The following is a 26,701-nucleotide window of genomic DNA, read 5'->3' on the forward strand; positions in this document are numbered from 1 at the left end:
GACAGGGGCCCTCTTCCCAGGCATATTAGCAAGGCAGCTCCATCAGAAGTAGAGCAACATAGACCGTTGCAGCCATTTGGAAGACTTCTTTCTCTCTCTGTTTCTCCCTCTCTCTGTAACTCTGTCTTTCAAATAAACAAAATAAATCTTTTAAGAATATAAAAAAAAGAAATGGAACAACTGAGACTCAAACCAGCACTTCAGTAGGGGATGCCAGTGTCACAGGCTTAACCTGCTGTGCCACAACACTGGCCATTGTACTTTAATAGTTTTAAAATCAGACATTTTATGTTTCCAAGTGGTCTGTCTGCCTCTCTAACTCTACCTTTCAAATAAATTTTTAAAAAAGTGAGGAACAGTGCAGGAAAATGCTAGCTTTTTGGAACAGTCATGGGAAAACAGTATTATGAGGGTACTCCAAAAATCTGTAGAAAATTATAAGTGTGACTTTATTTTTGGCACAAAAAGTCTGATGGGCAGGTATTTGGTACATTGGTGAAGTCACCACTTGGGATGTCCACATCCTGCATCAGAGTGCCTGGTTTCAGGACCCAGCTCTATTTCAATACAGCTTTCTGCTAATGCAGCCCCACGAGGCAGCCGGTGATAGCTCAAGAACGGGGGTTGCACCCATGTGGGAGACCCAGACTGATTTCCAGGCTCCTGGCTTTCACCTGGCTCAGCCCCAGCTATTGTTGGCATTTGGGGAGTGAACCAATGGATGAAAGATATATCTTTCTTTTTGCCTTTCAAATAAAATAAATAAAAATTTTGAAATCAACAGGTTTTTTTTCATAATATTTATCTTTTACATATGATGAAAAAAATTCCTTGCACCAAAAGAAATTCATACTTTTAATTTCATTTCTGAAACTGAACCCCTATAACATAAAGGCAAGACTCTCATCTGTATTCCCTTAGCCCAAGGTGTCCTTGCCAGTCCAAAAAAAAAGGAACTCACTTAATTGAGGGCGTGGTACCACTGGCCCAACAGGGTTCTAATGACCATACTCAAGAGGTCATCTGCTTCTACAGTAGATTAAACCTTACTGGCCAGTGTAGTCTAGAAGGGTTTGTTTAAGGAGATTCCAGGTTCTGGCAGGGAAATTCCAGGTCTGGGACAGAAGGTGACTGCCACTTACATGTAACCCCCAGAACAACTAAAGCCCACCTGGCTGTCATAAATTCCCTAAAGAGCATGGCATCGCCAACCAATCAAAGATCACATGTACATTGAACAACCAGGAACCTGGACATGAGATGAACACATATCCCTCACCCCCAATTTCAATCTGTAAGAACCTTCAGTCCTCAATCCTGGGGGAGCTCCTTGATCTGCTCTTTGCAATAAACACCTACTTTCTGCCACACTGTGATGTCAGTGACTGGCTTTCTATGCATAGGCTGAGTGGACCCAGGTTTGTGGGTTCTATTGCAACACCTCCAAGTAGTTTGGCATGTTGTTTGGCACCATTTCCATGGGCTTTTTGAAGTACCCTCATATGGGCAAACTGTTGAAGGCTAAAAGGGACTAGAGTGAAATTTCAAACATATGCAATGTATGGATATTTTCAGGTCTTGATTTGAAACAAAAAATGGAAATAGCCCAAGAAATTTTAATAAATATGAACCTGTAAATAGGGCTCATATCAAGTGCTTCTTACTGATTTCATTTAATGTGGCACTGGCATTTAGTTATGCTTTAAAAAATTCCTTATTTGGGGGCCAGTGGCATGGCTCACTTGGTTAATCCTCCACCTGCGGCGCCGGCATCCCATATGGGCGCCAGGTTCTAGTCCCAGTTGCTCCTCTTCCAGTCCAGCTCTCTGCTGTGGCCCGGGAGTGCAGTGGAGGATGGCCCAAGTGCTTGGGCCCCTGCATCTGCATGGGAGACCAGGCCGAGGTACCTGGCTTCCTGGCTTCAGATCGGCACAGCGCTGGCCATGGTGGCCATTTGGGAAGTGAACCAACGGAAGGAAGACCTTTCTCTCTGTCTTTCTCTCTCTCTCTCTCACTGTCTATAACTCTATCTCCTGTCAAATAAAAAAAAAAATTCCTTATCTGGCACTCTGGGCCCAGGCTCGGGGCAATCAGGTACCACGGCTCCTCCACCACTGGGCAGATCCAGGGTTCCTGCTGACCCTGTGCTGAGGATCCCAAGCAGTTGGCAAGGCATGGTGCTGCCTCCAGGATACCCTCCAGATAGCTCTGGCCTTTTTGGGAGCAGCTGAGTGAGCTGGAGGCCCAGGAGAGTGAAAGGTACCTGAGCCTGGTGACCATACTGCAGTCACTGTGAGTGCAACAGTTGGCCGAGAATAAGTGTGTGGACAGGGAGCAGCTCATGGCACAGCCCATGGCCAAGATGTCACAGATGACTGAGGACCGGCGGTGGTGGCAGAGGGAGCGCTGGGAGGTGAGGAAGGCGTGGCTGCAGGCTGAGACCCAGTAGCCCTGGGCTGCCATGTGGACCCGAGAGGCTCCCAGGAGCAGCTGTGGGACTCAGAGAAGCAGCAGCATGAGCGCCTCAAGAGAATCACAGAAGGAGGTTTGGCACTGCAATGGCAGCTGCTGTGGCCCAACACCCAGCAGCCTCCAGGGCACCGGCTCCTGGACCTAGTCCTTTCCCAGTAAAGCCTGCAGCTGGTGGCCCCCTGAAGGGAAAACTCCTTATCTGTCAGACTAGGAGTGAACAGACCATGAGCCACTCAGTTTCTGTAAATTAACTTTTACAGCAATACAGCAAGATGCGTAGTTACCACAGAGGCACTTTGTCCCATAAAGCCTAAAATCTTAATGCCTAAAATCTTTCACAGAAAGAGCTTGTCCATCCTGTGTTATAAAGGTGTTTTGAGTGGGCAGGCGTTTGAACACTAGGACACCTGCATCCCACATGGAAGTGCCGGGTTCAGTACCTGGTTCTGGCTCCTGACTGTAGCTTCCTGCTGATGCAGACCCTGGGAGGCAGCAGTGAGGGCTCAAGTATTTGAGCTTGTCACTCACGTGGAAACCAGGATTGAGTTCATGGTTGCTGGCTTTGGTCCTGGCCTGGCCCTGGCCATTGTGGGCATTTGGGGAGTGAGCCAGTAGATGAAAGCTTTTTTTTTTTTTTAATCTCTATGTCTGTCTCTTTCTCTCTACTACTCTGTGTATGTGTATGTGTCTGACTCCCAAAGAAATAAAAAAGTTCATATATATATATATTATATATTATATATATAAAAGACATGCAGAGGTATTTAGAAGTAAAAAATGGGATGGTTGTAATTTCCTTTAAAAGACTGACAAAATTGAAACATGACTGGGAAAATGTTGATATTTCTTGAAACTTATGAACATATGAGGTTTCATTAATTATTCCATCTAAATTTATATATGTTTGAAAGATTCTATAATCAATTATCAAAAATGATTTATTTATTTATTTGAAAGACAAAGTTACACAGGGTGGTGGGGGAGAGGTATCTTCCATCTGCAGGTTCACTTCCCAAATGACTGCAATGGCAGAGTCTGGACTGGGCCGAAGCTAGGAGCCTGGAACTCCATCTGAGTCTCTCTCGTGGGTGGCAGAAGCCCAAACACTCAGGACGTCTTCTGCTGCTTTCCCAGGTGCATTAGCAAGGAGTGGGATTGGAAGTGGAACAGCTGGGACTCGAACCAATGTTCATATAGGATGGTACATGGCAAGCAGCAGCTTAACTCGCTGCAACAGCTCCTAAAATTAATTGTTAAAAAAAACCACAAATGATCTTTTGCATGTTTAGCACACACAAAGGCCTGGGTTTTAGAATTTTTAGTTCTGCTTTATAAAGCAAGCAGAGAGAGGGGTTAAGAGGAACACAGAGATTTGTTTTGAGAGTCTGCTATGTGATAAACACTGTGCTAGGTTCTTGATAAGTTTCTTTAAAAAATATTTTTATGACAATACCTTGAGGGAGATATTAGGATTCACGATTTACTGAAGAAACACTGGGAGCTTAGAGACATTGACTGCTTTACAGAAAGTAAAGAGAGTGCAGGAATTTGACCCTTGCCTGGGTGTTGGACACCCGCAGTGCTAAGTGGATAAGCAGAGGTACTGCCACTGTTTAAAGGTCAAAAATCTCATGCTTAGCAGCTAAGACAGACCTTCAAGGTTCTTATACCTGGATAATGCTAGCTTTGCCAGGCTTCAGTGTTGGGAAATTCGGTCAGTTTTTCAAAAAGCACTTGATAATGGCTGCTACATTCCAGGAAAATGGACAGAATGGACAGACCCAGTAAACTGTTAACTTTTATTCTTGCTTAATATATATTACATTATTCTGCAAAAATTATGAGTTAAGTGCACTTTAATGGAAACAAGGTACTTAAAATATAATTGGGACAACTAAAAACATTCTATCGTGAGTATAGAAGGAAAAAGAGCCAGTAAACAAAACAAAACAACATACATGGAATGAGAACAAACTCTCCTCAAGTTCTAGACAGTACGTTCCTTCCTCCTCTTTTCCAGTCTGAAGCTCCCTGGAGTAGCTGTTAGGATAAGGCTTCGGCAGTTCTGTCGCTGAGAACACATGTGTGATTCATGGAAGATAGTCTGTTCCAGACAGGGCTGCCAAGGCCAAGTGCTTCTCTGTTTCATTGAGGTCTCAGGAAACTGCAGGCTCCAGGACACGAGGTTGCTGCCCAAGAGCTGCTGTGTTTTATTTGTGAGTCCTTACACCTCACTGAGGTTTAAAAATAGGTGACCTCCTTGTCCGTGGTGTTCAGTTGCAAGTACTCGAGGGTGCCTTTTTTGTAGCTGGCTACCCGTGTGGGTTTTCGACTTCGTATTCCTGCAGCCTGTCTTTTTTGTAAAGAGTTGGCAATCATGTCTGAAAATTCTGCTTGCAATCGTTGTTGATTCTCCCTGGAAGGTGGGTGAGGAGAGAAAACAGAATCAGCAAAAGACACGGGATATTCCTTGGCTCCAGAGTCATCAGTTCAGCTCACCAATCTCTCATTGAATGCCTTTTCTGTGTTAAACACACACAGTCCAAAGAATACACAGTGATCCTTGCCCTTGAGGCACTTAAAGACCTTTCATCCCTGCTATGTGAAGAAGTAGAATAAGCAGACGATATTTCAAGCAGGAAACCAGACTTCAATTTCTTTCTTTCTTTTTTGTTTTAAGAAACAAATGGAATTTGAGTTGGCAGATTTTTTTTTCTTTGCTTTCTTTCTTTTTATTTGAAAGGCAGAGAGACAGAAGGAGATCTTCCATCCACTGGTTCATTCTCCAAATGCTACCACCAACTGGGGCTGTGCCAGGCTGAAGTCAGAAGCCTGGAACTCCACCCAGTTCTTCCACATGGGTGGCAGGAATCCAAGTATTTGCACCATCATCTGCTACCTCCCAGGGTGCATGTTAGCAGAAAGACGGATTGGAAGCAAAGCTGAGACTCAAATACAAGGACTGTGATGTATGGCAGCTTAACCACTGTGCCATGGACTTCAGTTTCAAAGGGAAGCAACATGCCACTAGAATCGATAGGTACAGTTGAGAGGACCCCAGTTTCTAGTAACTGGAGAAGGGAGGTTCTAAAGCTCATGTGTATGAGAGCACTTCAAAAAGTTTGCAGAAACACGGAATTAAAAGTGAGTTTATTTAGGTGCAAAAGAATAAAACCATGGATAGGCTTCCTGTCTTAAGTGCATTTTTCTTGAACTTTTTTGTGATCCCTCATATGCATGGATTTTAACATTACTTTTTCCAAACTGAACTCATCTTTTAACTCTACTTCCAGGAATTTTTTGTACTCACATGTATTCTGTTACCTCATATCCAATATTTCATTGCCACTTGCAGTCATGTGCCCACTTAAATTGGCTACACCCCTACCCCCTCTCTCTCCCTGCCACACCCAGAAGCTTACACAGTGGGAGGGGCTGGCAGGTTGTACTCCTGGTCCTTCATCCCTGTCAGCCAGTAGGTGATCTCGGTTCCTCTTCCCTAGTGAGACAAAAGGGACAGGTCCCATGGAGCCCAATGAGACAGTTTTGTTCTAGCCCCCTGTTCCTACAGTGATCTCTTTGTTTCCAAGACATATTTCACTTCTGCATTTTTCATAGGTACTTTTATACATATGTACACACACACATACACATACATTTTTTCTGGTTTTTATTTTTGCATACATATTTCTTTTTTTTTTTTAGTAATTTGTGAGACAGAGTTTCCATGTGCTGGCTTACTTCCCAAATGGCCCGATAGCCTACCAACTGGGGGCTGAAGTCAGGAGCAAGGAACTCAATTCAGGTCTCCTGTGTGAGCAGCAGCAATCAAATCACTTGAACCATCCCTGCTGCCTCCTAGGGGTCTGGATTAGCAGGAAGCTGGAGTCTGGAGCCAGACCCAGGAATCAAACCCAGGCACTCCAATGAAGGAAGCATCTTAACCACCAGCCAAAAGTCTGCTGCTAGTGCTGTATTTAAGCACAGTACACATTTTTTGTTATGATCTGGATTATCTCTGGACAAATTTCCAGGAGTGATTAAAAAAAAATAAGCCTCTTAGGGGCTGGCCCTGTGGCATAGCGTGTAAAGCCACCACCTGCAGTGCCAGCATCCCATATGGGCACTAGTTCGAGTCCTGGCTGCTTCACTTCTGATCCAGCTCTCTGCTATGGCCTGGGAAAGCAGTAGAAGATGGCCCAAGTCCTTGGGCCCCTGCACCTGTGTGGGAGACCTGGAAGAAGCTCCTGGCTCCTGGCTTCCGATCGGCCCAGATCCAGCCGTTGCAGCCATCTGGGGAATGAACCGGTGGATGGAAGACTCTTTCTCTTTCTCTCTCTGTCTCTCTAATAAATAAATAAATCTTTTTAAAAAATAAAAATAAGCCTCTTATTTACCAGACACGTTTTTTCCTTTTTTGGAGGTTTTCTTTTTTCCCAAGAAAATTTTAAAATACCACTATAGTAACTATATTAACATCAGAACTCTAACTTAAAAGGGAAGATGATTCGTCTATATTTCTGCTATGTCAACAAATCCAACAGGTTTTCATTGTCTGAATTTTCTTTCTGCATTTTGCAATAAAGTTTTGTGACAAAACTTTTGCCATCATTTCACTACCTTAGGTCTATAAATTATAAACAAATCTGCATCATAAAAACACTTGTAATATGACCTTTGGGCTCATCTTGGGGCTATGCAATATATAGGAACTTATTGGGAACTGTTTTTGTTTAAGTTTATATTTGAAAAGGAGACTGGCTAAAAAAAAAAAATCACTCATTGGCTGGCGCTGTGGCTCACTTGGCTAATCCTCCGCCTGCAGCGCCGGCACCCTGGGTTCTAGTTCAGATTGGGGCGCTGGATTCTGTCCCGTTGCTCCTCTTCCAGTCTAGCTCTCTGCTGTGGCCCGGGGAAGGCAGTGGAGGATGGCCCAAGTGCTTGGGCCCTGCACCCTCATGGGAGACCAGGAGGAAGCACCTGGCTCCTGGCTTCGGATCCGTGCAGTGCCGGCCGTAGCGGCCATTTGGGGGGTGAACCAACGGAAGGAAGACCTTTCTCTTTGTCTCTCTCTCTCTTACTAACCCTGCCTGTCAAAAAAAAAAAAAAATCACTCATTTTTAGTGGTTTGCTAGCAGTGTTTGGACCTCAATAATCCACAAACCACTTCTATTTTGAGAGGAAATTCTCTGTGTAGAAATGAATGCTGGTACTTCAAAATAAAACAAAAATAAGTACATTTAAAAAAATCATGGAATAGAGTTAAAAATAAATTTATATTGTTGTAAATTTTTCTTAAAAAGTTTTTTTATAATATGCATTTTAAAGGATTTTTTAATCTTTCTGAGAGGCAGAGAGCTACAGATAGATATGATAGACAGATACAAAGAAAGAAAAAAGAGCTCCCACCTCCTAGTTCACTGCCCAAATGCCAGCAGTGGCTGGAATTTGCCCTGGGCCAAAGCTGAAACCTGAGAACTCAAACCAGGTCTCCCAGGTGGGTGATGGAAACTCAGTTACCTGAGCCATCACCAATGCCTCCCAGGTTGCACATTAGCAGAAAGCTTGAGGCAGGACTGGTGGCAAGTGTGGAACTGAGACACTGCAATGTGGCAATGGGCAAATCAGCCCCCATCTTAACAGCTAAAATGTCCACCCTGAACAATGGGGAGAATGTAGAGTAACCATTCTCAAAGTCTAACATGATCACACTCAGAATACTTGTTAAAACTACAAGAGTACTTCAAAAAGTTCATGAAAATGGAATGAAAATATGTTTATTTGATGTAAAAAAATTTGAAATCCATGCATAGCCTTTTCGTAATCCACATTTTTCATGAACTTTCAGAAGACTCCTGAGAAACACAGGTCTTACTAGTAGCAGCCTCTTGTAGCAAGGGTAGAAAGAGAAGTGAGGAGATGGAGTTTTGAGTCCTAGACCTAATTGTAGCTCTCTGGTTTGGAGGAGCAATTGGAAAAAAAAAATCTTAGATATATGTGGAGGAAAGGGTGACAGCAGTTTATAACATATTGGTCATTGTTTAAAATATCAAAAAAGCTATATGAAGTAAAGGAAAGTTCTTTAAAGATTCACTTTATTTTACTTGAAAGAGAGTTACAGAGAGAGAGAAAAAGAGGGAGAGAGATCTTCCATCTGCTGTTTCACTCTCCAAATGGCTGCAATGGCCATGGCTGGGCCAGTCTGAAGCCAAAAGCCTGGAACTCCATCTGTGTTTCCTACGTGAGTGGTAGGGGTCCAAACACATGGGACATCTTCTGCTGTTTTCCCAGGTGCATTAGCAGGGAGCTGGTTAGGAAGTGGAGCAGCTGGGACACGAACAAGTGCTCATATGGAATGCCCTTGTCGGAGGTGATGGCTTAACCTGCTGTGTCACAAAACCAGCCCAAAAAAAGGAAAGTTCTCACCACCTTCATGGGTAGTGGTTTCTACTTGTAGGGGTTGTGGGTGATCCTGGGGTTGTGCCCAGCACAGAAAAGAACTGTCCATCTTCATGGTCCTCAGCTCTCCTGGCCCTTGTGTGTCTGAGTGTTTTCCCTGTGTAATGTCTCTTGTATTCCTTACCTTTAAGTATGTTTCTCCTCTCACTTCATACAGGAACTGGCACTCAGTTCTTTTCAGGATGGATAAAGTGGAGCCATTCATGTGAATTCTCAGGGCTGGAAATGCAACAGAGATGAATGAAAATCCCATCCATTTGGAAGTCTACTTTATGGCCACATTCGTTTTGCCTTAATTCAGGATATCAGGAACACCTGAAAGAAGTATCCTGCATCAAGGGGAAATATGGCTTTTTTCAGTGAAATAACATTAAAACTGGCATCAGTGAGAGAAGAAATATCACACTTGGGAGGAGTGAGGTCTGGTACTGGTTCCCAGGCTCCTGATTGATAGAGCTTCCCAGCTTTTGCCCCGCCTAGATTCCCATACCAGCTCAGATTACTAGTCTTTTGGACCTAGTTTTGGATGTGGCTTGCTGTACCAAGCTTGAAGTTGGAATTCGGTCTGGAGGCCCAGTGGAAAAGTCACAATAAAGAGCTGAAGAGTTGGGGTGGAGATTGTCACGGGACAGTTCTGAAGGCAGTTATAGGGTCTTGATTTTCTTAGATTTCCTTCTTCTGGAACATTGCTATATTTCTGCCAAACAAATGTTGAGGGCATCGCCACTCATAGGTCTGCCCTTCTCTGAGTGCACATGTAGGCCTATTACACACCTGAGAATTGCTAAATGCTTAACATCATGCCCAATCCTTCTGGAAACACTCTCACAAGGTTGGTATCTCAGCCTCAATTTATATCTTCATCTTTCAGAAGCCTACAAAGGACAGCTAACTTTCCTCCCAACTTAGGGATCAACATAGTTGGGATTTTAATCCATGTCTTTTTGATGCCAACTTTATTCTTTGCACCATGATTTTCCAGTACAAATTGGTATCAGATTTGTAGGTAGACTGCTAAAATGCCATCCTCCCTTCTGCTATATACAGCACATTGTCTTTCATTTCTACCTTGCCAGGCAAACGCAGTATGCCTTTGCATAGAATAAATACCTAAATTTTTTTTCCTTATTACAATTGATTCACAGAAAAACAAAATATATGGGAAGTAAGAATGTGAATCAGGATATATAACCAATATCTGGCACACTGATTTTTTTTGTTACAGAATTTATGCTGAGTTTTATGGATATTCCATCTAGAACATTACAAATACAGGAACTGAATAAAAACTAAGAATAAAATTATCAGTAAGCAATGAAACAAAGGTAGCAAGGACTGGATTGACACAGGCTCATGTTCAGCCAGCATGAGGGGCCATTCATCATCTCACTGGCATCTCCTTATTATGGTATCTCCTTATTATGCACCTGATCCTATATCCTGCCCACTGCTGGATGACAGGCTCTTGGCCCTCTAAGGAAAACAATTCTCCCTTCTTACGGAGGCCAGTGGATTCCATCCTGGAGGCTGTGTTGACGGTATCTCCAAACAGGCAATAGCGAGGCATCTTGATGCCCACAACTCCAGCCGCACAGGGACCTGGAATGAAGGACAGATAGCAGGAAGTGCAGGGGACGGAAACTGCAGGGCAGGGTCACAGTGGGCAAGCCTCTTGGCGGGGTCACAATGCTGAGTACTTCATGTCATGGAGAAGTGGCTGAGGGTGTGAAATTCAAGTTGTGACTTTTGCTTTCAATGGACGGATCATCCAATCGGCAAAACATTTTTACATGCAATATTTTTAGGAAGTAAAGTACACTTGCACTAAACAAGGCAGCATCCAGAAATCCAGGTCAGAAAGATGAGCTGTCTTAATATATTATATATTTTTAAATTGTTTTAATTATGAGAGAAAGCGAGCTCTCTCCTATTTGCTGGTTTACTCCCCAGATGCCTGCAATGGCTAGGACATGAAGTCAGGAGCTGGGAACCCAATCTAGGTCTCCTGTGTGTGCAGCAGGAACTCACTAATTTGAGCCATCACCACTGCCTCTCCTAGGGTCTGCATTGGCAGGAAGCTGGAGTCAGGAGCTGGAGCTGGGCATCATACCCAGGTACTCTGATAAAGAATGCAGGTGTTTTAACTGCTAAACTAAATACCCATTCCATCCTTAATATTTTAAATAGAAGGCTGTCAGGAAGAGGAGAACCTACTGGTTGCTTCTGTGTTGAACCACTTGACCCTAACTATGGATTGCTGGAGGGTACCATAGACTCAGTTCCAAAGGCTCAAGTTTGCTTTATTTTTATTTTGGGTGGTATTTCTGGGGTTGGTGTCATGATGCTAAAAGACCCAAAAGACAAGGACTTGGCATAATCTTCCCTAAGCATTTTATGGGCCATGTGGATGCAGCTGGATGAGGGGCCTATGAGCCAGGACATTCTGACAAGCACAACAGAAGTCGAGGTAAGACTGTGGCCTGTGGCATATAGGGTAGGACAGAGGACTCATTCATTAGTTATTTGTGTGGGATTACTGAAGGCAAGGAGTTAGAATTTTAGATGTTAAAAACCAACCCAGAAATCTCAAAACTGGGTTTTGAGTAGAAATAACATTTAATTTTTTAGTTGGCTTATTGGGTTTCGATCTATATGAGTTTCTTTATAGGTTTATTCTACAAATCCTCTATTTATGAACTTGGACAAACAATCAAAATACTAGACTTTCCCTGAGTCCTAAGTAATTCCCTGTCAGGCTTGAGGCCAAAATGAAACAAACAAACAAAAAAAACTGAAAATAAAACATTAAAATAGGACAAAACCCTTACAGGATGAAAGGCAGAGGAGGGGCAGCTACTTGGTCAGAGTTCTCTGAGCTCCCTGACCATGCGGGCTGTGTGTTAGGTCTGGTTGGTCTATGGACAAGTAACTCTTCACTTCCTTGGGAAGGGCTTGGTCATGAAAACACCCCTAAAGGTATTATGTCTTGTCAATGATCCACATTTAACCTTGCAAGCTTTCAGTTTCTTAGGCCTAATCCCTTCAGGTATGTGTGCCAGCCCAATGAACTACTCTCATGCCAGCCCAATGAACTAATGCCTAGGCCTTGGCAGTCAGTCAGGCACTGAGCAGGTTCCCAGTAAGAGACTGGGTCAGACCCACAGCTCCATTTTCCCGGACTTGGTTCATTCAGTCTTACTGCGGGCTCTTCCTCCAGGCAGGAAATTTATGTTGGGTCAGAAAAGAGAGGGTAAGCTGCTTCTGCAGCTTGGGAAATGCCCAAGAAGTTCCCTCCTGTGCATGCAGAAGCATCTTGGCCATTTTGCAGTGGACATGCTTGGGGAAGGCCACAGCTATGTTCCTGGCTGCCCAAGATTCAACAGCAATTTTCAACTTCTTTGACTTTGACTTTGCAAATCTCATCAATGTATTACTTGATTAACAAATATTTACTGTTAGGCTCTGTTGCTAAGAACTGTAGATGATGGGATAACTTTTGCAAATGTAGTTGTCTGGTTCTTGCCACAAAGCCTGCAGTGATCTCTTGGGTTTTCTGTACTCCAAGTCTTCTGTAAGGCTTGGAGGGGAGAAAAATGAGCAATGGAAAAAAATTACAGGGAGATGTGATTTAACACAAAGAAAAACTAACAATTATAACTATTCAGTAATGGAGTGAATTGTTTTGGGAAATAGTGAGTTTTCAGAGAGTCCTGGGATTATTCTGAAAGTGATTATATTATTATTTATCTCAGAATCTATAAAAACTACTTGTGCTGGCATAAGATTAATCTATATGACTTCTGAGTTCTGTTCCAACTTTGTCTTTGTGAAATATCTGTAACTCATTGTCTCAAATTTCTGTGCTCAGGGATATGAAATTAAACTAAATTTGGCCTGAGGCTTTCTTTTTACCTTGAGTCTGTACCTGATGAACTGCAACCTAGGTTGGTATGTAAGCAAACTGAAAATCTAACTAAGTAGTATATTCTTGTGATGAATAGCTGAGTCTCAGTCAATCACAGGCTGCCAACTGGGTAGACCACATCCAAACAAGGCCAATGCAGAACTGTAACCAATCAGGCTGTTTCTCTGCCTCACTTCCATTCTCTGTCTAGAAATGTGGGTTTCTCAGAGTTGCCCACTGAAGTTCCCCTGAACCTCTTCTGGTTCTGAGGTCCACCCAATTTGAAAATTGTTCTTAGCTCAGTTTTTTAAATATTTGTTTATTTTCAACAATTAAAAGGCAGAACAACACACCGAGAGAGAGAGAGAGAGAGAGAGAGAGAGAGAGAAGGAGAGAATCTTCCATTTTGCTGGTTTACTCCTCAAATACCCACAACAGCCATTCCAGGCCAGCTGAAGCCAGGAGCCTGGAACTCCATCTAGGTTTTCCACCTGGGTGGCAGGACCCCAAGAATTTAAGCCATTATCTCCTGTCTCTCAGAAGGTATCTACAGGAAGCTGGATTGGAAGTGGAGATGCCAGGCCTCAAATTGGCACTCCAATATGGGCTGTAGGTGTCCCAACCAGTGGCTTAACCTGCTGAGCCACAAGGCCTGTCTCTCTTGTTCAAATGAACTCTGTTAAATTTGTTAAGTTTTTCTATGTAACTTTCATTGCCTTTGAAGTGGCACATGTGCTTTCTATACCATTTTTGGAGCAGTTATAAATATAGGAATTTGACCTGCTGTTTTTTTCCCCTGTAGATAATCTAGTACACTTATGGTACTATAGTATGGTAGTGGAAAAAAATATACAGAAGTTGGAATGAGAGAGGGGGGGAACAGGAAGGAAATAAATGAAATAGTAAATACGATGACCTATATACGATGTTTTCAGATGTGGTTGGTGTTTATCATTCAAGGAGTCAAAGTTGTTGTTACTAGCACTCTTCAGGGACTGCTTCTAAATATGTCAGCATGTATAATGGGCCCCACATTCAGCACACAGACTCCAAGGGTAAACCTCATGTGAAAACTGATCTCCTCTGAAGACTTCATCCCTTCTAATTACATTGGTAACATAAATAAGATTCCCTCTTGCTAAGACACTCAACTTCATACCAGAGTGAATTCCAATGCGAATCCATACTGGGAGTCCAGGAAGATGCTCCAGCTCAAAGGTCCCCATGAAGCTGAGGATCTCCAAGGCCATCTTGGCAATGTCTAATGCATGTCGATTGCCATTTCTCTTAGGCAAACCACTAGCCACCATGTAGGCATCACCTATGGTTTCTACCTGTGGAAATAATTTCTCATCAGTGGCTCTGTCCCTCTCAAAGTCATGGAAATCAGACAGAGGCAGTTAATCACATATCAAACACAGAATTTTGGGGAGAACTTAGTATTAGCATAACAACATATACTTCTGGGACAAGTTCAAGACCAGTTCTATGCTGATTTCTTTAGGATTTTCATAGTCTAGTTAAATGGATGATAAAGGAGCTATAAAGGATTTTAACTGTACAAAAATTAACTCATAATGTAAATCATCCAGAAAAATCATCTTTAGTATTTATTATTTTCTACATTCTATTTGATAAAAAATTTGTAGGTCTCTGCAAGACACAACATATAATCTTATAATGATTTTATTATTATAACTGCTGTGTCTTCTCTGTTTTATTTGCAGCCAACATAAATACTGTCCAATTCTATTGAGGTTGATTTGAGAGAGTATGGCATTTCCCTAAATGTGGTACCCCAAATCTATTCCTGCTGAACTTCATGTTGTTTCTTTTGTATTGCTTCTAAAATGGTAATTTTGATTTCTGACCCCTTTAATTCTTCTACTTGTCTTCTCTATTATCTCATTAAATATTAAATTGGAGAGGGCAAGAGTAATAACAGGAACAACCAACTCAGGTACTGATGACCTTGGGATGTCCAGTGGGTTACCTTGTATACATCATGGTGATCAACAATGTGGTCAAAACTCTTATAGATGTCATTGAGCATGTCCACCACCTCCATGGGGGTGCTGTATTTGCAGATAGTGGTGAAGCCCACAATGTCACTGAAGTAGACTGTGACTTCCTCATATAGTTCTGGCTCTACAATGCCTTTCTCCTTCAGAGATTTTACTACTAGCCTAGATGAGGAAAGAACAAAAAAAAAATGCCTTTTACTTGAGTAAATTCTTCTTGTCTTAAATAAGTCTTTCAGATAATAGTAATTATCCACCAGGAACTCTAGTATTTCATATTTCTAGTGAAGTCTTGATGAGTGGCTGACAAGCAAAGATAGGCTACATATTCTGTACATATGAACATATTACACATAGGAGGACATATATAATACATATTTTTTCAGTGCATAAACAGATGCAGCATTAATTTAATATTTTTAAATTTTCAAAAAGGATTTATCTATTTGCAGGCAGAGCATCAGAGAGGGAGATTTTCCACCTGTTGGTTCACTCCCCAAATGTCACAACAGTCAGGTCTGTGCCAGGATGAAGTCTGGAGCCAAGAACTCCAAAGGGTCTCCCATATGGGTGGCAGGGGCCAAAACATTTGATCCATCATCCACTGTCTTCCCAGCCATATTACCAGGAACTGGATCAGAAGTGGAACAGCCAGAACTGAAACCAGCACTCTGATATGGAATGCCAGTTTTGCAAGTGGTAGATTAGCCTGCTGTGCCACAATGCTGGCCTCTATTGTTCAATTTAGTTTTAAAATTTATTTTCATTTTTATTTGAAAGCAAAGGGAGGGGGCTGGTGCTGTGGTGTAACAGGTAAAGCCACCACTTGCAGTGCCAGCATTTCATATGGGTGCCCATTCGAGTCTTGGCTGCTCCACTTCCAAACCAGCTCTCTGCACTGGTCTGAGAAAGCAGTGGAAGATGGCTCAGGTTCTTAGGTTGAGGCACTTATGTGGGGGACCTGAAAAAGTTCCAGACTCCTGGCTTCGGATTGGTCTCACTCCAGCCGTTGCGGCCATCTGGGGATGGAAGACCTCTCTCTCTCTATGCTTCTGCCTCTTTGTAATTCTGCCTTCAAATAAATAAATAACTCTTAAAAAAAAAAAGGCAGAGAGAGACAGACAGAGATCTTCCATTCACTCCCCAAATGCCCACCCCACAACAGCTAGGGATAGGTCCAGCTGAAGTCAGGATCCCAGAACTCAATCTGCGTCTCTCACATGGTGGCAGAGACCCAAGTATTTTTATCACCTGTTGCCACCCAGGCTGTGCATTAGCAGGAAGCTGGAATCTGAAGTGGAGTTGGGACTTGACCCCAGATACTGCATGGGATATGGGTATCCCAAGTGGCATCTTAACCCCCGTGCTAACTGCCTGCCCCTATTATTATTATTTTTTTTTTTTGAGAAAGAGAATATTCTTACCTGTCTACTCCACAGATGCCCTCAATGGCCAGAGCTGATCAGTGCTGCAGTGAATATCTAGCAATGCAATCTAAGTCTCCCATGTGGGTGGCAGGAACCCAACTACTTGAGTCATCACTGCTGCCTCTTGGGGCAGGAACCAGAGCTGGGTATTGAAACCCATATGCGCACCTTAACCAGAGTCTCAACTGCTAAGCCAAATGCCCATTCCTGAAGTTAGCATTCAATTATTTACCCCAATACATATATGTACATAACGTTAATACCTACATAGCCCTAAAATATATATAGACATGTTCACTTTTTACTTCTCTATTGATATTCAGCTTGTTTTTCCCCCAGAAACCTTTTATTTTAGGTATACAAACTTCATTCATTTCATAAATACAACTTTAGGAACACAGTTATTCTTCCCATGGGCATTCTCACCCTTCTCCCTCCTCCCTCTCCTATTCCCACTCTTATTTTTACTAAGATCTATTTTCAATTAACTTTATACACATAAAATTAATTCTAAATTAAGTAAAGTGTTCAACAATAGTATTAAAAAAAAACCTGTTCCTCAACAGTCAAGACAAGGACTGTTCAAAGTCATTGCATCTCAAAATGTCAATTTCACTTGCATAGATTATTCTTTAGGTACTCTATTAGTTATCAGAGATCAGGGAGAACATATGGTATTTGTCCTTTTGGGACTAGCTTATTTCACTAAGTATAATGTTTTCAAGTTGTGTCCATTTTGTTACAAACAATAGGATTTGTGGAATACTGCTTTATGGTATTCCATGGTGTACATATCCCATAATTTCTTTATCCAGTCTTGAGTTGATGGACATTTGAGTTGATTTCATATCTTAGCTATTTTAAATTGAGCTGCAATAAATATGAGGGTGCACATAACTCTTTCATATGCTGATTTCATTTCCCTTGGGTAAATTCCCAGGCGTGGGATAGCTGGATCTTATGGTAGCTCTATATTCAGATTTCTGAGGTATCTCCATACTGTCTTCCACAGTGGCTGTACCAGTTTACATTCCCACCAACAATGGATTAGGGTATCTTTTCCACACATCTTTGTCAGCATTTGTTGGTTTTTTTTTTTTTTTTTTTTTTTTTTTGGACAGGCAGAGTGGATAGTGAGAGAGAGAGACAGAGAGAAAGGTCTTCCTTTGCCATTGGTTCACCTCCAATGGCCGCTGCAGTCGGCGTGCTGCGGCCGGTGCACCACGCTGATCCAAAGGCAGGAGCCAGGTGTTTCTCCTGATCTCCCATGGGGTGCAGGGCCCAAGGACTTGGGCCATCCTCCACTGCGCTCCTGGGCCACAGCAGAGAGCTGGTCTGGAAGAGGGGCAACCGGAACAGAATCCGGCGCCCCGACTGGGTCTAGAACCTGGTGTGCCGGCGCCGCAGGTGGAAGCATTTGTTTTTTGTTGATTTCTATATGAAAGGCAGTCTAACAGGGGTGAGGTAAAACCTCAGTGTGGTTTTAATTTGCATTTCCCTAATGGCTAGTGATCCTGAGCATTTTTTTCATGTGTTTGTTGGCCATTTGGATTTCCTTTTCTCAAAAATGTCTGTTTAAGTCCTTTTCCCAGTTCTTAACAGGGTTGTTTGTTGTTGTTGAGTTTATCGAGCTCATTATAGGTTCTGGATATTAATCATTTATCAATTGCAGAGTTTGCAAATAATTTTGCCCATTTTGTCTGTTGCCTCTGTTTCTTTTGCAGTGTAGAAGCTTCTCAATTTGACATAATCCCGTTTGTTAACTTTTGGCTTTGATTGCCTGTGCCTCTGGGGTCTTTTCCAAGAAGTTCTTCCCTATGCCAATGTCTTACAGAGTTTCACTAATGTTCTCTAATAATTTGATAGTATTGGGTCATAGATTTAGTCTTTGACCCATTTTCCGTGGATTTTTCTATAAGATGTTAAGGTATGGGTCTTGCTTCATACTTCTGCATGTGGAGATCAGGTTTTCCCAGCACCATTTGTTGAAGAGACTGTCCTTGCTCCAGGGATTGATTTTAGCTCCTTCATCAAAGATAAGTCATCTGTAGATACACGTGATGATTTCTGGAGTTTCTGTTCTGTTCCATTGGTCTGTCCACCTGTTTTTGTACCAGTACCAGGCTGTTTTGATTAAGACTGCCCCACAGTATGTCTTGAAATCTGGAATTGTGATGCTTCTAGCATTGTTTTTGTCATATAAGATGGCTTTAGCTATTCAGGGTCTCGTGTGTTTCCATATGAATTTCAGCATCATTTCTCCTATATCTGAGAAAGATGTCCTTGGTATTTTGAATGATATCACATTGAATCTGTAAATTGCTTTTTGTAGTATGGACATTTTGATGATACTGATTCTTCTAATCCATGAATATGGAAGATTTTTACATTTCTTGTGTCTTCTATTTCTTTCTTTAATGTTTTGAAATTCTCATCATAGAGATCTTTGATGTCCTTGATTAAATTTATTCCACAGTATTTAATTTTTTGTGCCTATTGTGAATGGGATTTTTTTAAGGTCTGTAATTTTTATTTAGTAGCACAAGTATCTTTTCCAGCAGATTTTCATTCCATCTTTTTGTTTTTTTAAAATATTCATTTATTTATTTGAAAGGCAGAGTTACAGAGAGGCAGAGAGAGAGAGAGAGAGAGAGACGGGGCGCCACAGGGGCAAGAGGGTGGTTTTCCTGAAGCAGCTGAGCAGTGGTTTGCTACTTGTGACTGGACCTCTTTGCCTGAATCAGGTTCCTCTCGTAGAACACACCAAAAACTTGTCATTGCCACCTTCACGAAAATTGACATCAGTGGTGTGAAAATCCCAAAGCATTTCACGGATGCTTATTTCAAGAAGAAGCTACAGAAACCCAGACACCAGGAAGGTGAGATCTTCAACACAGAGAAGAAGAAATACAAGGTAACAGAGCAGTGCAAGGTTGATCAGAAAGCTGTGGATTCGCAAATATTGCCGAAAATCAAGGCTTTGCCTCAGCTCCAGGGATACCTGCGATCTGTTTTTGCTCTAACGAACGGAGTTTTCCCTCACAAACTGGTGTTCTGATTTCAGAGGAGAAGCTCATTAAATAATGAACAATGAGAGAGAGAGAGAGAGAGAGAGAGAGAGAGAGAGAGAGAAATCTTCCATCTGCTGGTTTACTCTCCACATGGCCGCAATGGCTGCAGCTGGGCCAATCTGAAGCCAGGAGCCAGGAGCTTCCTCTGGGTTTCCCATGTGGGTGTAGGGGCCCAAGAGCTTGGGCCATCTTCCACTCCTTTCCCAGGCCATAGTAGAGAGCTGGATTGGAAGTGGAGCAACCAGGACTCGAATCGGCACCCATATGTGATGCCAGTACTACATACTACAGGTGACTGCACTGGTGAAGGTGCGCATATGGGTTTCAATACCCAGCTCTGGTTCCTGCCCCAAGAGGCAGCAGTGATGACTCAAGTAGTTGGGTTCCTGCCACCCACATGGGAGACTTAGATTGCATTGCTAGATATTCACTGCAGCACTGATCCAGCTCTGGCCATTGAGGGCATCTGTGGAGTGAACAGGTAAATATGTGAATTAGCTTCTGATTACTTCTAAGTAATCCTATGATCAATTTTTTGAATTCTACTACCATCATTTCTTCAGTCTCTTCACCTTCACTTTCTAGTACTGAAGTGCTGTTGTGTTCCTTTGGGGACATCATGTTGTCTGCCTTATTCCTATTTCTTATATTTCTGTGTTTATTTTTAGGCATTTGTGGAGATACTTGTTGGATTTTTTTCTCTTTTGATGGCTTTTATCTTTGAACTGTGCCTCTGTGGCTTAAGGGATTGTTTGATTTTTCAGTGAATACACAGAGGCATGTTCTGGGTGTGGCCAGAGAGCTCAGTCAGTGCTCCAATGTGAGGAGAGCATCCAAGGTGATACTCAAGTTGGGCATGGTAAATCTGTCTTCTTTTTTTTTTTTTTTTAATTGGAGAGGAGGATTTGATCAGCCCTGTTGGCATAATCTCACACTTACCTTCTCTCCTCCATGGAGACCAATGCCTGGGCACTAGACCCAGTGGGTGCAATATTCACCTGCACTGCCACAGAACCTCACAAAGGATCCGTGCAGTCCTCAGTGTAAGCACTGACGCCACAGCAATGACCCTCACCAGGCATTCAGGGAACCCTGAGCATGTGGAGCTGCCCACAGTGGCTACCCAGAGATTAAGTCACTCCTTGCACTCTCTCATGCAGCCATAGTGTTTTCATAGTCTTAGCACACAAGATTCCCACAGCCACGAGCACCCAGCCCCCTGACAGTTTTCCCAGCCAGACTCTGGCTTCTCCTCTCCACTGATTGCTGTGCTTATGGATACAAGCTGGTGCAGTTATTATGTATGTCTGAAATAGTGCCCACCCTCTCTCTGCCAGTTACAGGATGCCAATGCCGGGTGGTCAGAGAGAGAAACATGTCCCCTCCCCCCTTTTTTTACCTCTAGGTTGGCTGTCCCCCACAAGGCTCCAAGCCAGACTCCTGCCAGGCTCTTCCTGCAGTTTTATTGCCAGTGGGTTGGGCTGCTGCAGTCTGTCCTCACCTCACTCTCTAGAGCTGGTGCTGAGGCTCTCGGCTGCTGTGGTCCTTAGTTGTGTGCATTTATACCCTCCATGTAGATCCACAGTGTCCCTCCAATTTGAATATAGTTTCCTCTGCAGTTTTCCCCATAACTCCTCCCTGAGACTACACTCTCTACTTTTTTCTAACAATGTTCCCCTAGACTAGAGCAGAAGCTCCCTCCCTTTTGCACCATATTGGAATTACCTGATAGTCAACTTCTTACAGATACAATTTTCCTTCCCCTTGGAGGATGTAATGTTATTGAATCACCATCACTATCCACATGTGACTTTCTCATAAAAGTCCTTAGTGGTATTTAATATGGCATTGTTTAATAGCATAATAAGGAATAATATATATATATGAATTTTGATATATTCTTAACCAGAATCTACTAGATACATTGTGAACCAGTACAGTCTTTTAAAAAGCAAGGTTAATTTTCATGCAAAGAAGTTATAACTATGTTAAAACCCTAGAAGTAAAATAAAAGCAACTCAGAATATCCTTGTTGAAGAGAGTAAAGGAGCAGTACCTGAGACTCAGAATGATGATTAAAAAAAAAAAAAAAGCACAAGAAGGGACACCATGCTTCCTTCACATTCCATGTTGCCTTTTCATTGGGAAATGGGAGTGAGGCTGACATGAGGGTGTGCATAACTGGGCTCATTTTCTAGTGTCCCTGAGTTTGGAACCACTAGAATCAGAACCTGGAAGCCGAGAGGTACCAAAGAGGTCATTGAGAATAATCTCTTATTTTTACAGATGAGAAAGCTGAGGTCTAGAGAGGACCTTATGATTTTCATAAGGTCTCATAGCCCAGTAAGAATAGAGCTCAATGACACTCCATCCTTCAGTCTTTTTGTTGGTTTCTCTACAACACAGGCCTGGGATCTTCAGGGGAGGGGGAAGATTTAGAGGAGTGCTGATGGTAGCAAATAATGTCTGGAACTCTTCTGAAAGAACGACAGCCAGTCAACTGCAAGGATGTGCAACACCTGGGGAACCCCAGAGCATCAAGGGAAGTCTTCTCCATAGGTGCACAGACAAAACTCGGGACCTCTGTGAAGAGCACCCTTTGGGTGTGCCTTATTGGCTTTGCAGGGCCCATTTGGGGGTGGCTTTTCTTGCCATGCCTAGTATAAAGTGCTGAGCATTTTGCATGCTACATAGATATAAAGATTAAATTGGATATCCACCATCTTTGCCCTATATGAAAAGTCATATGAGCTTGGAAAACAGTGTATTACCCAGAGAGAGAAACTGGTGTTGGTAGGTAAATGAGGAGGAGCTGTGACTGAATATGGTGAGACTTAATAACAGGTTGTTGCTAACACAGACAGAATTCATGTCTGAATAGATGACCCAGAAAGTCTCTCCATAGAGAGAAATAGCTTCTATTTTGATCTATTTCAAAACCCCAACGGGTACAGTGCAAATCAGTGTCTAAGTGGTTTATGGATCCTACCTGCAGTCTTGAGTTTATTTTCCCATTTACTATACATGATTTCTTTTTGATTCGTCTAGTTATTTATGGTTCAAATGTGTTTTAGTTTTATTTGGCAAATAAGAATAAGTTTTACATAAGTAATCAAAGTAAGTTGTGCTGGATCATGGTATATTAGAGCCATTTTGTAACCTTTGGCAATCCAGTAAAAACGTCTACCATCTAGAGGTCAAAGTAGCACACTGCACCACTTGGCTAAGGAAAAGCTGAGGTTGTGAGCCAGCTGTTCCAAGTCATGTGCATGTCCTCATTGCCTAAACCACCGATGATGAAACCCTGGGAAGGATGCCAGATAACTGGGATGCTATTTAACAAGCATTAAATGTTGAGCAAGGAATGGTGCATTATGTAACTAACATTTATGTTTCTCTCATGGAAACTGCCATTCCTGAAGTGAATACGAAGGGTTCTAGCCTATACCTCTACAAGAGTAGTGGAATTAAAAGGTGGGTTCGTTTTGGTGCAAATTTTTTTGAAATCCATACATATGCATATTCCCAACCTGTTCCAAGGTGCTATGAGGGTGCCTAGGTTCTATCAGTCTCTCTTCAAGCCCAGGCGACCAAACAGAGCACATGTGTAACTCTGACCTCTTCAGTTAGGCTTGGAGAAACTACTTCTTAATTTAGAAAACAGCTCACATAATCTCAAAAACAGTGAAATCCGGTCATTTGCAACAAAATGGAGGAATCTGGAAAACATCATGCTGAGTGAATTAAGCCAGTCCCAAAGGGACAAATATCATATGTTCTCCCTGATCGGTGACAACTAACCAAGCACCAAAAAGGAAACCTGTTGAAGTCAAAATCTTTTCTTTACTCGTGCCAAGCTGATATTCTAAATAATGCAAGTGTTCACAATAGAATCATAATTAATAGAAGTAAAACAAAGTAAGAAGTAGAACCACCATTTGAAGTCAGGACCAACTTCCCTCAGTTTCTATAATTTTACCCACAGCTGAATCACCACCTCACTTGTCATTCAAATAATAATTATACCTATTATTTTTTATAAAGATTTATTTTATTTATTTGAAAACAGAGTTACAGAGGGAGAGAGAGAGAGAGAGAGAGAGAGAGGTCTTCTATCTGCTGGTTCACTCCCTAGATGGCTGCAACGGCCAGAGCTGAGTCAATCCGAAGGAGCCAGGAGCTTCTTCATGGTCTCCCACATGGGTCAGGGACCCAAGCACTTGGATCATCCTCTGCTGCTTTCCCAGGCATATTAGAGGGAGCAGAGCAGCCGGGACCCGAACCAGTGCCTATATGGGATGTCAGTGCTGCAGGCCGGGGCTTTACCCCTATGCCACAGCACCGGCCCTGCCCTTTGTATTTTAATTACAAGAGAAGATGAATTCTCACTTGTGTTCAGTGATGAACCAAGCCTGTTTCCGACCCCTTCACATTTTAATTTCTTTTTTGTGTCAACATTGCTCAGTTATTACATGGATCAGAGGCTCCTGTCTTCCCATAAGAAAAGAATTTCAGGGGCAAGCGTTATGGCAATAGAGGTTAAAGGTGCTGCCTGTGATGCCAGCATCCCATATGGGCACCAGTTTGTGTCTGGGTTGCTGCACTTCACATCCAGCTCCCTGTTAATGACTTGGAAAAAACAGTGGAAGATGGCAAAATGTTTGGGCTCCTGCCACCAACGTGGGAGACCCAAATGAAGCTCCTGACTTTGGCCCGGTCCAACCCTGGCCATTGCAGCCACTTAGGGAGTGAACCAGCAGATGGAAGACCTTTGTCTCTCCCTCTCTCTGTCTCTTCCTCTCTCTCTCTGTACCTCTTTCAACTAAATAAATAAATATCCAAAAAATAAAAATAAAAAACAAAAAAAAGGTCAGGTCAGCTCATAGATGTTGCCATGGTGTGACAGCTGTTGCTCTTCCCCTCCCTCTTCCCAAGATTCCTACTTCTTGGCTTCTACTTGTGATGAAAAGAAGAAAGCAAAAAAAAGAAAAATGCTTTGTGCCTAGAAGGTGTCTTATAGCTCATGTATTCCACAGGAAAAGTTTAATTTCCATTTTGAGATTGAGGGGAGGGAGATAGCTACTTGCTTAAGGCCATACACTTAAAAGAGGAGAAGTGTTAGAATACAGGTTGGTCTAACTCCATAATCCCCAGGCTGACTTTGGCACCACACAGCCATTTGAAAATAACCTCTTTAAATTAAGTATTTATAATACAAACCAGAACAAGGCTTAGCAAGGTATATGTATTTTTAAACCCAATAGTCTGTTGAAGAACATGCAAAAGGAAGTAATTCTACATGAAGAAAAACCATGCTAGACAGCTAGGTCAAAGATTTCACCTTGAAGCCATGGAGCATGGCAGTGGAATTATGGGAAACCCATCAGTAGGAGGGCTAGTCTTACCTTGGGAGCAACATGAAGTTAAGTCTGTCAGCTCTGTCTCTCTCTGCCTTGTACAGCTGTGTCCTTTCCTCTACCAAATGTTCCAGGTTTCGAGAATACAGCTGTAGACGTCGGATCAAGGTATCCATATAACTTTCACTTTTTTGGTCATGAAAAAGGCTGTGGGCAGGAACAGATAAAGAGCTCTTGTGGATTATTAAGAAGGCATGAACATCCAGTGAAACAATGGGCAAATATGATGAACAGATAATTAAAGAAAAATGAGAACAGCCAAGAGACATAAAACTTTAATCTTAGAAGAAACAAAGAAATGGCAATAAAAATAAGATTTCAAAAAGAAAAACATTAAAATGAGGGTTATTGACATAGGAGAAGAAGGAGAATATCCACAGTACAACCTTCTTGAATAAGAATCTGGTAAAATGTTTTATAAACTGGGGCCGGCACTGTGGCCTAGCGGGTAAAGGCGCCACTTGCAGCACCGACATTCCATAAGGGTGCCAGTTCAAGTCCTGGCTGCTCTATTTCCGATCCAGCTCTCTACTATGGCCTAGGAAAGCAGTAGAAGATGGCCCAAGTCCTTGGGCTCCTGTACCCATGTGGGAGACCTGGAAGAAGCTCCTGGCTCCTGGCTCCTGGCTTCAGATCAGCATAGCTCTGGTCGTTGCAGCCATTTGGGAAGTAAACCAGCATATGGGAGACCTTTCTTTCTCTCTCTCTCTCTCTCTTTCTGCCTCTCCTACTCTGTAACTCTGACTTTCAAATAAAATTATAAACATATCTTTTAAAAAATGTTTTATAAACTTTAAAACTGCATATACCAAAGCCAGCATTGTGCCATAAAGAGCTCAAGTTAAGCCACCACCTGTGACACTGGCATCCCATATAGGTACTAGTTTGTGTCCCAGCTGCTCAACTTTTGATCCAGCTCCCTGTTAATGCACCTGGGAGGGCAGTGGAGGATGGCTCAAGTGCATGGGCCCCTGCCATCCACATAGGAGACCTGGAAGAAGCTCCTGGTTTTGGTCTGACCCAGTCTGTTTGTTGTGGACAACTGGGGAGTATATTGGTGGATGGAGGATCTCACTCTCTTTCTCCCCTACCCTCTCTCTGTAACTCTGACTTTCAAATAAATCTTTAAAAAAAAGAACAAAACTACATATACCATCAACTAATCAACTCTACTTCTAAAATTTATCCTAAGGAAACAATCATGAGTGTGTTTAAAGTTATCTACAAGGAACATTACAGCATTCTTTATAAGAGCAAACATTTGAAAATAACCTAAATTTGTAACAAAAATGTAGTTAAAATATGGTACACTTAAATATTAATGTATCACAAAAATATAAATTAGAATAGTTAACTACACAGAAAAATGCTCCCTTTATATTACTAAGTGCACAACTCAAGTTTATAAAACAGCAAAGATTATAATTCCAGTTTTACTTTTTGAAAACTGGTGGTCCTCTTGGAAAACAAGTAATTTTACTTTCTTGGTTATTCTTGTTTTCTAAAATCTTAATAATAAATAATTTGTAAGAAAAGAAAACCTTTTAAAGAATGGTCTAGAAGTGATCAATGAACACGTAAGAGAAGGATCAAGAAAAGCAATGCTGAGCCACATCTCCACAGAGCAGAGAGTCAGGGTTCCAGAGCAAAAGCCCAAACTCTGGATTATTTTGTCAGACATGGGAGACCTGGATGAGATGCCCTTCGTGCCTCTGGAGTTGAAGACAGGCTGGTGCAGAGCTCAGGAGGAGACACTGGGCTCTCACGGCGTTGTGAGGGCCAGAGCAAGATTCACAGCACCCGGGGTGCTGAATGCATCAGGGCCATTTCATCAGCACCACAACAGTCCCACGTTGCCACTGCTGTTCCCATGGGGAGACGGCCACATCTCAATCCCCACACGGAAGGATGTCTGTTAACAGTCAAGCTC

At 42.4% G+C, this 26,701-nt stretch overlaps 2 protein-coding genes across 8 annotated transcripts in view; one reads left to right on the forward strand and one right to left on the reverse strand.

The window, feature by feature from the left end:
* Positions 1 to 26,701, forward strand: part of LOC149124732 (large ribosomal subunit protein eL6-like) — a 125,114-nt gene that overhangs the window by 34,821 nt on the left and 63,592 nt on the right. For 2 of the 3 annotated variants that reach the window (XM_089304627.1, XM_089304628.1), the window contains exon 2: positions 19,028 to 19,197. The exons of the other annotated variant lie outside the window; for it this stretch is intronic. In XM_089304627.1, coding sequence (XP_089160753.1) covers positions 19,028 to 19,197 — 170 coding nt within the window. The remainder of the gene's footprint in view (positions 1 to 19,027; positions 19,198 to 26,701) is intronic. 3 annotated transcript variants of the gene reach the window in all.
* GUCY2C (guanylate cyclase 2C) overlaps positions 3,415 to 26,701 on the reverse strand; it is a 109,647-nt gene continuing 86,360 nt past the window's right edge. For 4 of the 5 annotated variants that reach the window (XM_051850284.3, XM_051850282.3, XM_070049420.2 and 1 more), the window contains 7 exons: positions 24,760 to 24,918; positions 14,829 to 15,021; positions 13,995 to 14,169; positions 10,432 to 10,530; positions 9,056 to 9,150; positions 5,895 to 5,971; positions 4,258 to 4,888 (listed from right to left, as the gene is read on the reverse strand). In XM_051850284.3, the coding sequence (XP_051706244.1) occupies positions 4,714 to 4,888; positions 5,895 to 5,971; positions 9,056 to 9,150; positions 10,432 to 10,530; positions 13,995 to 14,169; positions 14,829 to 15,021; positions 24,760 to 24,918 (973 nt within the window). In that variant the 3' untranslated portion in view covers positions 4,258 to 4,713. Of the gene's footprint in view, positions 3,713 to 4,257; positions 4,889 to 5,894; positions 5,972 to 9,055; positions 9,151 to 10,431; positions 10,531 to 13,994; positions 14,170 to 14,828; positions 15,022 to 24,759; positions 24,919 to 26,701 lie in introns of those variants that run through there. The other variant, XR_011379003.2, reaches the window with a different exon arrangement.

The sequence above is a fragment of the Oryctolagus cuniculus genome, chromosome 9 (genome assembly GCF_051225735.1).
Source record: "Oryctolagus cuniculus isolate XC-2025 breed Fujian yellow rabbit chromosome 9, ASM5122573v1, whole genome shotgun sequence".
In the NCBI taxonomy this organism is placed as follows: domain Eukaryota; kingdom Metazoa; phylum Chordata; class Mammalia; order Lagomorpha; family Leporidae; genus Oryctolagus; species Oryctolagus cuniculus.